This window comes from Heloderma suspectum, chromosome 1 (genome assembly GCF_057233095.1).
Source record: "Heloderma suspectum isolate Gila_16-S chromosome 1, 16-S_ref, whole genome shotgun sequence".
Classification (NCBI taxonomy): domain Eukaryota; kingdom Metazoa; phylum Chordata; class Lepidosauria; order Squamata; family Helodermatidae; genus Heloderma; species Heloderma suspectum.
This window is the reverse complement of record NC_139458.1, coordinates 412,455,087-412,470,000: the sequence shown is the minus strand read 5'-3', so window position 1 is coordinate 412,470,000 and position 14,914 is coordinate 412,455,087. Positions and strand designations below refer to the sequence as shown.

At 45.6% G+C, this 14,914-nt stretch overlaps 1 protein-coding gene across 7 annotated transcripts in view; it reads right to left on the bottom strand.

Moving 5' to 3' along the window:
* The window catches only part of EPAS1 (endothelial PAS domain protein 1), a 202,220-nt gene that overhangs the window by 77,310 nt on the left and 109,996 nt on the right, over positions 1-14,914 (bottom strand). For all 7 annotated transcript variants that reach the window (XM_084828985.1, XM_084828986.1, XM_084828989.1 and 4 more), the window contains one exon: positions 10,415-10,605. In XM_084828985.1, coding sequence (XP_084685111.1) covers positions 10,415-10,605 — 191 coding nt within the window. The remainder of the gene's footprint in view (positions 1-10,414; positions 10,606-14,914) is intronic.

Here is a 14,914-nt window from a genome sequence, read left to right as displayed (position 1 = left end):
AATCAATCAATCAATCAATCAATCAAATAAATACATGACAGTAGGTTCCTATTCAAAATGTGATGTCCAGTTTGTGGATCTCAGTTTTTCCCAGGGGAGGGGGGGATCAGGGTCTGTTGCTAAAATAATGATCCCCCACTTCATAAATAAAAAGAACATTAAATATGGGGCTTAAATGCAAAATGTTAAATGCTTCCATGGTTCCCTGTACTCATAAATCTCATGACTCAGCTTCTGAGGGTTGGGTGGGGGTGGAAAAGGAATGAGTTACCTTATCCCAAATGACTCTCATATTCTAGGACCTAATCAACACTGAGGGGAAGTCTTGAGCCATTAAGGCAGGGGTGGGGCACCGTTTTTCTTTGAAGATCCGGTGACCCACAGAAAAAAACCTATCAAGCACCAGATTCACTGGTATGCAGAGCCAAAGACCGGTAGGTGGAGTCTTTTCAGTACCTTTTTCAGGGCATTTTCAGCTGTGTGCTATCTTTCTCTGTGTGTATATATGCTCTCTCTCTTTCCATGTGTGTATCTCTCTGTGCTACCTCTCGTTTTCAGGAATTAAAAAACATCTGCAGTCCTGGCTTCTTCCATCTTCCCAACTAGGCTGTTGTATTGCTCTTGCAAGACACAGAAAAAGGGAGGCAGGAAGAGAAAGGAAAATCAACCTCATTCTGCCCCAGGACATACTTTTGTTCAAACCCCAGACTTCTTCACAGAAGGTATTATTGAGTAAATAGTAGGGCTGTGCACCACTTCAGGCTGAAGTCTGAATAACGAGTCGAAGCAGGCTGCTTTGGAGGTGCCTCTGCGTGATATGAGGCAGAGTAGAATAGCAACGAGGTGCCCCGAAGCGAAGCGGCTTGTATACGAAGCACCTCGTCCGACTCGGTGATTCATTCTGAGGAACCCAGACAGCCTGGCGCCAAAAGTATCAACTTGAGAAAGTTCAGCGAGGGGTTGAGGATGAGGGAGGGGGGTTTGGGAGGAGGTAGAGGAGGGAGGGAGGGAGCTTTGGTGAATGGAAACTCTAGTTGCCAAATCAGGGCTGAGCGTAACCTAGCAATTGTTAGCAGTGACAGTGGTGGAGGAGGGGGAAAGACTGAATAACTGGAGAAAAACGGCTGCATTTCAGAGACAGAGATCATTCTGGTGGTGTTACTTAAGGATGTGAGAACCCACCCTCATCCGGGTTTTCTGGATGCCCCCCACTACCACTCACCGGTCCTCCACCTCCGCCACGATTGCCATATTTTTAAAAAAACATTAAATATGGCAATTGGAAGTCTTTGTGTACACAGACTTATATGCAAAAAGCACCACAAATGTTGAGTATGTTGGCAATTCACAGCACTTTTTGCATATAAGTCTATGTGTGCACTTAGACATATATGCAAAAAGCGCTCTGAATCTCCCAGACAGGAGGAGGAGGTACAGTGCAGGCCCCCTGCGTGCTAGCTTTCTCCTCCTCAGCAGCAGGAAACAGCCAGCAGTCCTTGACAGCTGAGCAGGCAGGAGGAGGAGGCAGCATGGGGCTGAGAGGTACAGCTGTTTGCTTTGAGAGTTTTTGTGGGAAAAATCAAATTTCAGCTGCACCTAGCACAAAATGTACTGGACCAAACTGTCTGAAATTTGGCAGGTGGCATCCCCTCCATGTCAGCAGAGAGGCCCCCAAGTTTCATGTATTTATCATAGGGATGTTGGAGAATTCCGCCACAGACTCCAGTGAGGCCGGATTCTTTAGAATCTGGCCCCCCAGAGTCTGTGGCAGAACGGGGCAATCCCCCACCACCACCCTGAGGAATCCCCCCAGGACGGAGCCTACCTGGTGGTGGCTCCAGCAGCAGCTCCAGCGGTGGCTCTGGATGGTCTTCCGGCCGTTGCCGGGCTGCGGCCGCAAATGGCGGCCGCTATGCCAGCTGCCATTTGCGTCCCTGCCAAGCTGTGATAGGCTACGTAAGTATCTACGTAGCCTATCATGACTAACGCAGGAACGCCATTTGCATCCCTGTCTTTTGCCGTGATAGGCTACGTAAATATATACGTAGCCTATCATGGCTAATGCAGGGGTGCAAATGGCGTAGCGGCCACCATTTGCGTCCCTGCGGTAGCCGTGATAGGCTATGTAAATATATATGTAGCCTATCACGGCTACAGCAGGGACGCAAATGGCGGCCGCAGACCAGCAGCGGATGGAAGACCAGCAGCAGACGGAGGATTCCGGGGGGGGGAGCACCTCCCCCCCCACCGTGGATGGCCCCAGCAGAACAAGGTAAGTGTTTCATACACCCCTAATTTATCATGAAAACTGAAAAAGTTATGGCCATTTCCATGCAAGTTAATGGGAAAACGCCCAACCGGAATGATCCGGATATCCGAATCTCACTTCAGATCCGGAACTGAGTCGAAGCGGAGGTCTAAATCAGTCCAAGTCGAAGTTGGGCTGATTCTGAGGGTCGGAAGTGGCATCTGAAATGAAGGGGGGGGGTCCATGCACAGCCCTAGTAAATAGTACCAGAAGCTAATGAGATAGAAGATATGCAGCAGAATGTGCAATGTAATATACAGGAAAAGACAACATCCCTTCTGCCTTCCAGTGTCACTGTGGGTTGGATCCACACTAAGGCTGCAATCCCACTGAACTCAATAAGGCTTATTTTTGAGTAGGTATGTATAGGATTGCATTCTTAAATTACATCCCCATTGAAATCTACAGGACTTGAGTCAAGACTAATTTGTCCCATTTATTTCAGTGGGTCTAATCTAAATTCAACTTATGTAGTCTGGATCCAAATCTGAAGATAATGGTTTTTTCCCCACATAGAGGCAATTTTCTCCACGATTTAATAAACAGAAGCTACTGTCAGGGTGGAACTGAGCCCAGAGAGCCCCAGAGCAGTTCTGATTCTGAGGAGGAACAGCCATCCGTGGGAGAGGAGCCCGCTCATCCCTCACAGGCTCAGCACCTGGCAAAGATTCCTCCTGCCGGCATTCCAGAGATAGTTAGTGACCCGGGTAGTGAGGGAGTGCAGGAGGGGGGCTTCTTAGATGCTCGACGCAGATGCAAAGAGCGACGAGAGATGGAGGGCACGGAAAGGAGGGGTAGCACCCGTTTGGCACGCAAGCAACGGCCGCCTCCCATTGACCCAAGGGAAAGAGGGAGGATCTCTCCCTAGCCCATAAGTTCTGGGTCTTCAAGTGACTCCTTTTCAAACGGGGATCAACTGCTTGCCTGAAGCTTAGGCCATGCTCCTGTCCCTTGCTCTAGCCGCTGCTGATTAGCATCTGAAAGAGTCATTAAGCTGTAATTAGGGATGTCAGAGAATTCTGCCACGGATCTCGGTGAGGCCGAATGCCAGTGCATTCGGCCCCCCGAACTCCGTGGTGGAACGGCCTGCCCCCCGCCCCCCCACGGATCCCCCCCGGGGCGAGACTTACCTGGGGTGGATGTTCTGGACGGTGGCAGCTCCAGCGGCGGCTTTGGCGGCTGGTCTTCCAGCCACCGCCGCCGCCATTTGCAGTCTGTTCCCCCCCCCATTCGTGATAGGCTATGTAAAGACTTACGTAGCCTATCACGTCTGGGTTAAAAAAAAAAAAAAAACACGTACGCAAATGGCAGCGGCTATGGCCGCTGCCATTTGTGTTCCTTATTTTTGGCCGTCTTAGTCTACGTAAATATTTACGTAGACTAAGACGGCGAAAATAAGGGGGATCGCAAATAGCGTAGCGGATGGTGAAAACAAAGGGGAACGCAAATAGCATCCGCTACGCTATTTGCGTTCCCCTTTCTTGTCTTCATCTTAGTCTACGTAAATATTTACGTAGACTAAGACGGCAAAAATAAGGGGGGCCACAAATAGCGTAGCGGACGGTGAAAATAAAGGGGAACGCAAATAGCATCTGCTACGCTATTTGCATTCCCCTTTCTTGTCTACGTAAATATTTACGTAGACTAAGACGGCCAAAAATAGGGAATGCAGATGGCGGTGGCCGTAGCCACCGCCATTTGCGTACACTTTTTTTTTTTAACCCAGACGTGATAGGCTACGTAAGTCTTTACTTAGCTTATCATGGCTGAATTCAGGGACGCAAACGGCGGCGGCTACGGCCGCTGCCATTTGCGTCCCTGCTAGCCAGCAGCCGGATGTCCGGCTGCTGGCGGAGCCGGCGGGCGGCTCCGCAGAATCCCCGCGGAGCGCCTCCCCCCTGGCGAGGAATCCGGGGGGAGGGATGGAGTGCCTGCCCCCCCAGTGGAACCCGGCAGAGCCAGGTAAGCGGGGTTTCGTACACCCCTAAATGGGATTAAAGCTTTGAAAAGAATTCCCTTTCGTCTGTGTCTTGAGTTGGCTATTGGGATCTACTGAGGGAGGCCGCCAAGGCATTCCTGACAACTACAACCATAAAAACATCACCCCAGTTATGCATGTTTGACTCCACTGATTTCTGTGGGTATTAGGTATGTCTAAATATGTTTAAGTATATGGCCATTACGTGCGATATATCTAGAAAATAAAACAGGTACAGCCCTGGTGTAATAACCTCCACCTCTTGGTGCATAATAAATATAATGTGCTCTACTCACACCTGACAAAAGCTTCTAATGTATCTGAATGTTCTTAAAGATAGGATTATGTTTATCTGTATCCTGGCTTGAGGTTCTAACCAGGATCAACATGGTCCTGGAAACCTCACTCAGTGTAAATGCCTGGTGGAATACATACAGTCTGGGCAAATGGGACATGGCAGAGGAGTATGCTTCATGGTTTAGTAAAGCCATGCTAATGGCTAAGCGTGTTATTCTACAGCACTAGAAAGCAAATAAAACCCCAAATATACACAATCAGATTCAAGATCTATTGACGTTAGCTGCCCATGAAAAGGTGTATTACACCAAATTACTAAAAGAAAATAAATTCCAATTAATATGGGGAAATTTTCTTGTATTATACGCAGAGTAATGTGATCCACTACAAAACCAGTGCAGGCCCACAAAGAGATGTACATGGTATAGAATGTTTTTATTTTTCTTTCTATGTAACCATTTCTTTATTCAATTTTTGCTGAATGATTTTACTTATATGCATGAAATCTTTCCTCTTTAAATACAGGACAATAGGAAGAAGGGAGGGGAAACCTAAAGGGAAGGAAATGGGGACGGGGAGTGCGGGGAGGGGCAGGATGGGAGATGCATTTACTGTTCGTATTGTATTGAAAAATTGGGGAAAAAATCTAAGAAACTACTAAAAAGAAGATAGGATTACCATTTACGGAGTAGCGCTATCCAAGTAGCAACAAACGTTGTTTGTGTTGGAAAAATCAACTGCGACAGAACAACTTAGCAAAGGGCAAACTCCAGAGGGGGATGCCCTCTGAAGAAAAGGAAATAATGCAGCTTTCATTTTGTTATTGTTGTATTCGAAACTGTTTAATTTTGTTCCTGCTTAATGCATGAAACCACCTAGCCTAAAGGATGATATAACACGCAACTGGAAAGACGAGCAAAGGGCTGGATGTGTCTGATCTTGGAAGCTAAGTAGGATCAGCCCTGGTTAGTACTTGGATGGGAGACCGCCTGGGAATCAGGCTTCCTGCATTGGGCAGGGGGTTGGACTCGATGGCCTTGTAGGCCCTTCCAACTCTATGATTCTATGATTTAACATCTGCCTACTCATCACAGTTTAACTCAAGACAATGGGCATTATTTCCAGTGGTTGGGGGCTTCTTTTTAACTACTTCATATCACTAATTCTTTCTGGAAAGTGTGTGTGTGTGTGCGCGCGCGCGCAGGGGGGGGTATACAGATTCAGAAGTATACCGTGTGTGGTGTGGGACTGGTAAGCTGGTAGTGTTACAGATTTCTAACCCAGCAAAGATGAGCAATGTAGACTCATCTCTGCAGGCCACACAATCCATCGGCAACCAGGGTGTAATATATTGCTTATGAATATTTATTTCTAAAATGTAATTTCTGGTTTACACCCCACAAGGTGCCAACTGCTAACGTTATAAAGTAGGATGATCCGTAAAAAGCCTTATAAACTATGTTGATCTGGGCTGGTGTCAAGAGTAGGCATAGTTGGGCACCTCCCGAGGGCCCACACCCAAGCAGCAGCCCACTGAGAACAGCCCCTTGGAGTTGCTCCTCCTCTTCACCATTGCAACCTGCTTGTTCACCTGCCTCTCACTCTGGTCCAGACGATGGTGGTGGTGTGAAGGAAGGAGGAGCAGTAGATGCCACTGCCTGTTGAGTCACTGGCTGTCTACCTGGCAGGCAAGCAGGTGGTAACAATGACAAGGAGGAGGAGGAACAGCAGATGGCAACAATGCTGGTGAGATGGTAGATTAACTGATGGGAGTGGGGGCACTGAGGGTGTTTTGCCCAAGGGCCCTCCAAAACCTGGAGCCGGCACTGATGATGATTTTACATTACATCTAGCGATGCTACAATGTGGAGCAAGTAAAAATTTGCATACATTTTTAAAAGAATTGGTTTATGCAGCTGAGTAATGACTATGTACTTTTCCTCCTCAGTCCAAGTGGGAAGGATTCATGGAGGATAAGCTTAGTCATGGTTACTAGTCATGATGACTATATATTACCACCAATATCAGAAGCAGTATTCCCCACCCACTCATGGGAAACATGAATGGTAGGGACTACTGACCTCATGCTTTGTTTTGGGCTTCCTGTGAGCATCTGGTTGACCACTATGGGAGAAGAATGCTGGACTAAATAGGTCTTTGGTCTGATACAGCCTGATTTATGTTCTTATGAGTGGCAACCATTGTCGTCAAAGAAGCTATTACAAAGCCAAAAGGGATAACACTCCCAATGTCTATAGTGGATGTGGACAGTGGGTACCAGGGAAGGCATAGGCAACTGTCTTATACCAGTGAGATGACTGGTCCATCTAGCTTTGAAAAAATGTTTTATTACATTCATATCCACCATTTTTCCTCTTGGAAGGAACCCAACTTGGCTTACATGATTCTCCTTCTGTGAGGTACACTAGGTTGAGTGTCAGTAATTGGCCCAAAGTCACCCAGTGACCTTCATGGTCAAGTGGGGACTAGAACCTGGATCTCCCAAGTCCTAGTCCAACACTCTAACCACTGCACCACACTGGCTTAGTATTTTGCCTACACTGCCCTCTAGGCAGGGGTCTTTCCCAGCTCTACCTAGAGATGATGGCAACAAAGATGATCAGGGGACTGGAAACAAAGCCCTATGAGGAGAGACATGTTTAGCCTTGAGAAGACAAGACTGAGGGGAGATAGAATAGTGCTCTTCAAGTACTTGAAAGGTTGTCACAGAGAGGAAGGCCAGGATCTCCATCATCCCAGAGTGGAAGTCACGGAAGAATGGGCCCAAATTACAGGAAGCCAGATTCTGGCTGAACATCAGGAAAAACTTCCTGACTGTTAGAGCAATACAACAATGGAACCCATTACCTAGGAGGTAGTGGGCTCTCCCACACTGGAGGCATTCAAGATGAGGCTGGACAGCCATCTGTCAGGGATGCTTTGACTTGGATTCCTGCATTGAGCAGGGGATTGGACTCGATGGTCTTGCAGGCCCCTTCCAACCCTACTATTCTATGATTCTATGCCAAGGGTTGAACCTCAGGCCTTCTGCATGCACAGTATGTGCCCTACCACTGCCCTCCTCATAGGAAATATGGGTCTACATTGGGTCTAGGTTTCCATTGCTCATGGGTGCTACTAAAGTAGTTGTCAGGTGTGAGAAATTGCTCCACTGAGAGGATGTTACTTACAGCAGTAACATTATAAAGACCTCTAATTAAGCGTTTTAAAATCAGATGTCCATGCAAAACTAAACAAAACATCTCTCTTCTTAATTTCCATTTTGCATGTCTGAGCAATGTGGGTGGCCTTTCATTCATGTATTAAGGGAGCCAGACGAGATTTTATGGTGCAGGGCATCTAGGCCATATTGCAACTCTACACTCTGTTGCAAGCAGTGCTAGTCTAGTAATATCTTTTACTGGGAGAACGTCTGCTGGTATGGAAGTATGCATGGTTTTGAGTTACACAGAGCTCTTCATCAGGCAGAATGGAAACATAGCTCATTGTCATCTGTACAAATAGCAAAGGTGGCGCAACGTTTTTCACACTTAAGATAGATGACCAGCCCCAAAGGGGTTTTTTTTTCACCTCTCATGCACACATGTGCTCACACCAAATATATTAACCAGCAGAGGGTTGTGGACTACTATAATTACCAATTATGAACTACAGATAGTGAGAGAGACAGATTGGCTTTATATGTAATCCTGTTTAAGTGAAACCTTTGGACTACACAGCTGCTGTCTAAATGCGGTTATGCAAACATGTTTTCCACATCAGGTTGGGATATACTTGCTCCAGCATGGAAACCTTTTGTGATTCATAATCTCTGGCATTTTAATTAGGATTAAAATCTCTTCAAGCTTGAAATCTTGTAATTGGTTTTAATTAAATTTTTCCAGTTTTCTATTTAGAGATATGCCTTAACTTTGTGAAGAAATACTGCATTTTGGGCCTTTATTTGCTACTTCGGCAACACATTCACTTTACTTATCACATTTATAGATCACCCTTTCCTCCAAACACAATAGAGTCTTGTGGCACCTTAAAGACTAACACATTTATTCTGGCATAAGCTTTTGCAGACTATTGCCCATTTCATCAGAGTTTCAGATAGTGTACACAGGGTTAGTAAATATTATTATCACAACTTTGTATAGGTAAGTTAGGCTGAAGTTAAAGAAAACTAGATCAGCCTTCTCCAACCTTTCACCCAACAGATGTGTTCAGTTGAAACTTCTATAATGCCCAGCAAGCATGGGAATTATTGGCCATGCTGGCTAGGAATTGTGGGATTTGCAGTCCAACACATCTAGAGAACTAAAATAGATGTTACTTTAAATGCATCTTTGAACCCCATGCTTAAGATTATTATCATATTTTAAAACACGCACCCCAATCTGAATTGGGATCGTAGGGAAAGTATGGGGGCTGCCCCCCTGCTGTTTCTCTGATGAAAATCCCTAGAAGTTATTTGCCCATAACGCTATTTGCCACAAAGAGCAGATGTGTGTGTGTGTGTGTGTGTGTGTAGGGGGCTCAACAGGAAAATGGTGTGGGAGAAGGGAGGACCCCCTCATCTATCTCAGAGCCTTCTTAGCTGCTTTGGGATGGGCAGGGGGAGAAAAACATGGATTCAAAGATGCATTCAAAGTAGCGTGTAGATTGACCCAGATGGAAGGGTCTTTCACATGGAGGGTTTCAAAATTTCTAGTGCTACAAACCCAACATTATGCAACTATTCCATCTTTCTCTCCATAGTGGATTTTCTGCGGTAAGAAAAAAAGATGGGAAAAGTGGTGAGAAAACATGGGAAGGTTATGAATGGAAGATGGTGCCATCTGGAACCCAATGTAAAATTATATGAATGAGGCAGTGTGATCGCGTGATAAAGGCCACATCTGGAAGCACCCAGTGAGGCTTGCCCCAGGCTATCCAGTGAGCTTAATGGCTGAGTGAAGATCTGAACCCTTGCCTTTGACACCCAAGTCCTACATATTGCCCACTGCACCAGGTTCACCCTGTCTCTGGCTATGTTGCTTGTATTTCACAGGGGTGGGCACCTTGTGGTCCTCCAGCTGTTTTGGCCTACAACATCCTTCATCCCTAGGGCTGATGGGAGTTGCAGGCCAAAATATCTGGAGGGCCACAAGTCCCCCCGCCCCCCATTCTAAAACCACTGAACATCCACGTTATCATAATGCAAAGTTCTGAATTTGAAAATGGTCTGTATTTTCCACAATATGCTATGTTGTCCATGTCTCCTTCAAACTCCTCCATCTGGAAAAGGAAGTACTTGTATACTTCAGCCATAATCTGCAACTAACTTCCAACAAGGGTTGTATTCTGAACGGCGCAGCACAGGCTGAAATGGCTAGCAACACTGGCTTCAATTGTTTACTCCCTCCTGCATGAACTGAGACATAGGAAAAAGGCTCTTGAACCTCCCCCTGCCCCGCCCCGCCCTGCCCTGCCCTCGCCCCTGCCCTGTTAGCAGAAGAAGAGGCTTTGACAGATCCTTCTCCTGATGTACCTCAACTGCTGATGGTGTTCACCACCGAAGGGAGCCATTTGTTCTTTTTGTCAGAGAGAGCAGCTGAGCTACATAAGACAGGCCTTTGCCGAAGCATATCATACCAGGAAGGAGGAAGTTAAAAGGAGCCCTTTGGTGGTTTCTCTGCCCAAGGAGGAGAGAGTGGTCAAGGTATATAATATTGGGAAGTCCTTGAAATCAGGAACTATGTTTCCCAAATGGGAAATCTGAAAGGACTGGGATGAGCCCCAGGGCCATTGGGCAACTGCCCAAACATGATTGCTTGCAAGCTTACCTGAAGACAAAAGTTTGTGTGTCCGTAAGAAACTGATTGCAAGACGCATTATCGATGCTTTGTCCAGATGTGAGCTAATATTGTGAGGCAATGGCAGTTCATGGGCCAGCTCGTAGAATACTTCAGTCTCTTTGCTTCTTCTACACCGTGCTGCATCTCTTGATTTCTCCTTCCTCCTTTCAGAACTGCTCCTGTGACAACAGGGAGGGGGAAAAACAAAGATCTTGAGAAGCAATTTATACTCTGGAGGACAAACACAAGGGTCTTTTGGGGGGGGGCAATGTATTTATCAGTGTGAGTTCACATAGATATCTTCATTTTTCTATGACCATAGCTTCAAGTGGTGAATTCGAAGAGCTTCTTCACATGGGGCTTATATTGTGAGATCAAGATTGGTTGCTCACGGACGTTTGCAGGGCCTTTTCACAACATCATCAACCTCCAGGCCCCTCCCACAGTTTATGACCTTTATCCTGCTTTTTAAAAGACTGGCGATAATGCAATAAGGGACGTTGATCCGATCTATTGGCTGTGTGTAATGATGGCGTTGCAGAATAATCATTGCACCATCTAGTGGCTGTATAATGAAACATATAGAGATTTCTGAGAAAGGAAGTCCTCAATTCAACGCCCGTGTCCGCCCATGTAAAGGAGCTGAACGTAATTCCACAAAGAATCCAGAAGCAGAAAGCCCCTGTAAGGATGCGGGATTTCAGCCTCATGTGATGAACTCGTAAGTTACTGCTGGAACTTTACTGGCACTTTATTATTTTTTTCTTTTCCTTTTTAAAATTTTAACCACTTTGGGAACAAATTGTTGAAAAGTGAGCTATAAATCTGCCAAATAAGGCTGGGGGAGGGAGGCAGAGAGAACTATCACAGCTAAAGCACTTCCAATGGAATTTTCACAGGAACGTATGGAGCTACCTATCTGGAATTAGAACCAGTATCATTACCACGATGTGAAAATGGCTCCACATCCTCAGGGACAGCTCTTGCTCAGCCTGCTACCAGAGACTAAGGCAGCAGAGAAATAGTGATTTTACCAAATATTCATGAATTTGAGCCAGTTATTTGAAGAGAAAGTCCCTCCCCCAACTTTGTTTCTCCAAATCATTTCACTGATTCTTTAGCATATTTACTTGGGAGTAAATCCTGCTGAAATCAATGGGGCTTACTTCTGATTAGGCAGATATAGGATTGCACTGTTAATCTCCAGTCACTCCCACAAAAAAACAAAACAAAACAGCATTAGATACCTTCTAAACATTTCAGTCTGTTTTCAAATAAAAAATCTTGAGGGAAGGCAGGTTCTGCAAGACATCTCTGTCTGTCTGTCTGTCTGTCTATGTTAATAAGCCTGCTTCGATCATGGTCCTTTCTGTGGAAGAGTATTTAACACTGCACCTCTTGAATATAATGAGCTTCTGGAGGAACAAGTTACCCACTTTCAAAAAGTGTGTGTTTTTCTGTAGATATTCAAATGCTGTCCACTACAATAGTCACAAAGGAAGCAGCCATTTTCAGTGGTGGTGGCCATTTTTAATTGCCTATGATACAAAAAGCGCATCAGAACCAGGCTTTCTGGGGAAAACAAAGTGGCTGTTGCTCTGATTTTCCTGCTCTCCCCAAGAATTTCACCTCACTCTGAAATTATAGCTAAAACAAAACAGTCAATTTCAAGTTGAGTGAAAGGGATGAGAAATGGTCCCTGTGAATTTGGTAAAAAGGTAAAGGTGTCCCCAACCAGTCGTGTCCGACTCTAGGGTGCGGTGCTCATCTCCATTTCTAAGCCGAAGAGCCAGCACTGTCTGAAGACGCTTCCGTGGTCATGTGGCCGGCATGACTGAACACCGAGGTGCACGGAACGCTGTTACCTTTCCCGCCGAGGCGGTACCTATTTATCTACTTGCAATTTCTTGCTTTCGAACTGCTAGGTTGGGAGAAGCTGGGACTGACGACGGGAGCTCACTCCATCACGCAGCACTCGGGTCTCGAACTGCTGTCCTGCTGACCTTCCGGTCTGCAATTCAGCATCTTAACCACTAAGCCACCATGGCCCACGGAGCCTTTATTTACTTACTTACTTATTTTAGAAGGTTCATATATTGCTTCCCATTTTAAAAATCCTGAAGCAGTTAACAACAAATGATTTTTTAAAAATACATCATTATAAAAGGACAAGCACATTTAGGCAAGGTAGGGTGCAATCCTATGCATGTTTAGACAGAAAAAGTCCAACAACTCCCAGCATGCCCCAGCCAGCATGGCTGGCCGGGGCATGCCGGGAATTATAGGACTTTTTTCTGTCTAAATATGCATAGGATTGCACCCTTAATAGATGGGAAAAGCCAGGGCAAACAAGTACATTTTTTTTATCATCATTGAAAGCACATGATAATTGGTGCCTGACTAAATGCAGAGGGATCTAAGTAGACTGTATCCATATACAAACCATGTTCCCTGTCACTGAACTATGTAACCCCTCAAAGTAGGCAAGTAACTGACGGTGAGGCATTGCCATACTTAACAATCTTTCCTCTGCTCAGGAATGAAACTTTGGGGCAGATGGGTAAAGCTTCTGAGATAAGTGAGGGGAACATATGTCCTTCTGCAAACATGTCCATGAATTTCGAGGAGCTGACAAAGGGGGCAGGAAACAAAATTGTGTATTCTGCTAGTACCATGGACTGAACTATGAATCAAGTACGAGTGAGACCTGCAACTGAATATTGCAGTATGTCCTCACCTCCTAGCTGGAGTGTTTCTGCCAGCATTCCTGCCTGCCCAGCAGCCATGCCTTCCTCCCTGTGCTGCAGTGGTACATTCTGAAGTGCAGGGGCGCAGCATAACGGTCTCTTTAGCCACACCCCCAGAGAGAGAGAGTCCAAAAATTCAGGCAGCAGTGTTAATCCACATCAAGAAGTCAATTCTAACAGTTTTATCTCCATCAGGAGAAGGTCTTTAGAAAAGCTCACTGGTCTTAATTGCCCATTCAAGACAAAGCCACTGCAAAACACTTTGCATTGCAACACAGATAATTCATCCCCACCCCACACACCCCATACTGTGAGAATTGCAGCTAAGCTCATTAGGAACAGGGAATTCTGAGGGGTGTGGGGGATGACCTCAGCTAACCAAAAGGTGCTGGCCGTGCAAAACCTGGCTCCACCATACCATCGCTTCCTCCAGGATACTATAAGCTGTATTCCATTCCTCACTCCAGTTTTCCAGTTTTCATTTCCAGCCTACACTTAACATTCTGTGACTACTGAGTATGCTCACTCCTCAGTAGGTTGGAATTTCTTTGTTGTTTTTTCCCTCTTACAGTTTTTCCCCCCCTTTTCCTTTTCTTTTTTGTATCTCAGCAAACCTCGGGGCTTCCCTTAGCATGCTGATATCTCCCTCCAATTTCTCAGCGGCCCTGTTTTGGCTCCATTTCTGTTGGCACTCAGCATTTGAGTTTGTTATTAGCAGGAATAATGCTTAATTCATAATTTTAGCATGTAGTCTCTTTAGGTTGTGTCTCTATTTTCACATGAGGAAACAAGGAGCAATAAACCATTTTAAACATAAACTAAATAGCACATATTTGCTGGCCACTGAGCATGACAATGAAGGAGATAAACTCTTCTGCTTTAGGCTGCAGTCCTACGCATTCGTACTTGGAACTAAGTTGTTGCTAATGCTGAAGAGCTCCACTGGCCCCCCAATCCTTCTCCAAGCTCAATTCAAGGTGTGGGTACTTACCTACAACTCAGGACCCTGGTACCTAAAGGAACGAGTGTTCTCACATTGTTATCAAATCATTCCTGCTCAAAAGTACGGCATGTGTTGAAATCATCAAGGGAAGCTCGCCTCTGGGTGCCCCTGTCTGAGGTGAGGCAGGTGGCAACCAAGGAGAGAGGAATTTCAGCTGTGGCACCCCATTTTAGGAACTCTTTCTCTACAGAGCCTCACCTGGCAGCCATGCAATCAAAGTCCTTTATATTCTTCCAGGCTTTTATGGTGACTTTAATTGCAGCTCAAGTTGTTGTTACCATGAGGTTTCTCTTTATTGTTGTGCAATTTTGTATACTGCCCTGAAAACTGATGCTAAAGGGCAGGATAGAATTGTGTTAATAAAGTAAATACATAAAAAAAATTGTTGTTGTCAAGCGACCTATCTTATTTTTAGTGTCACCAAAGCAGGTGCGTGTGTGTGTCTGAGAGAGAGAGAGAGAGAGAGAGAGAGAACCAGTCAGGTAAACACTGACTGCTGTGGGCATGCTTTGAGCAGGAATGTTTTGTGGCCAAACAGGTTGGAGATGCTTATCTCAGGTGTTTTTGCTAGCTTGCAAGGGCTGTATGTCTTCAGTGTAAATGAGTTTGTTTATTATTTTATCTCGTATGTTTAAACTCCACACTGTTCCATAGGCCCAGGCCAGCCTGCAGCAATTCTTTTCCGCCCTCCAAGGACTCAAAATCCATGTGACATTCAAGATGCTTCTAACTGAGGGG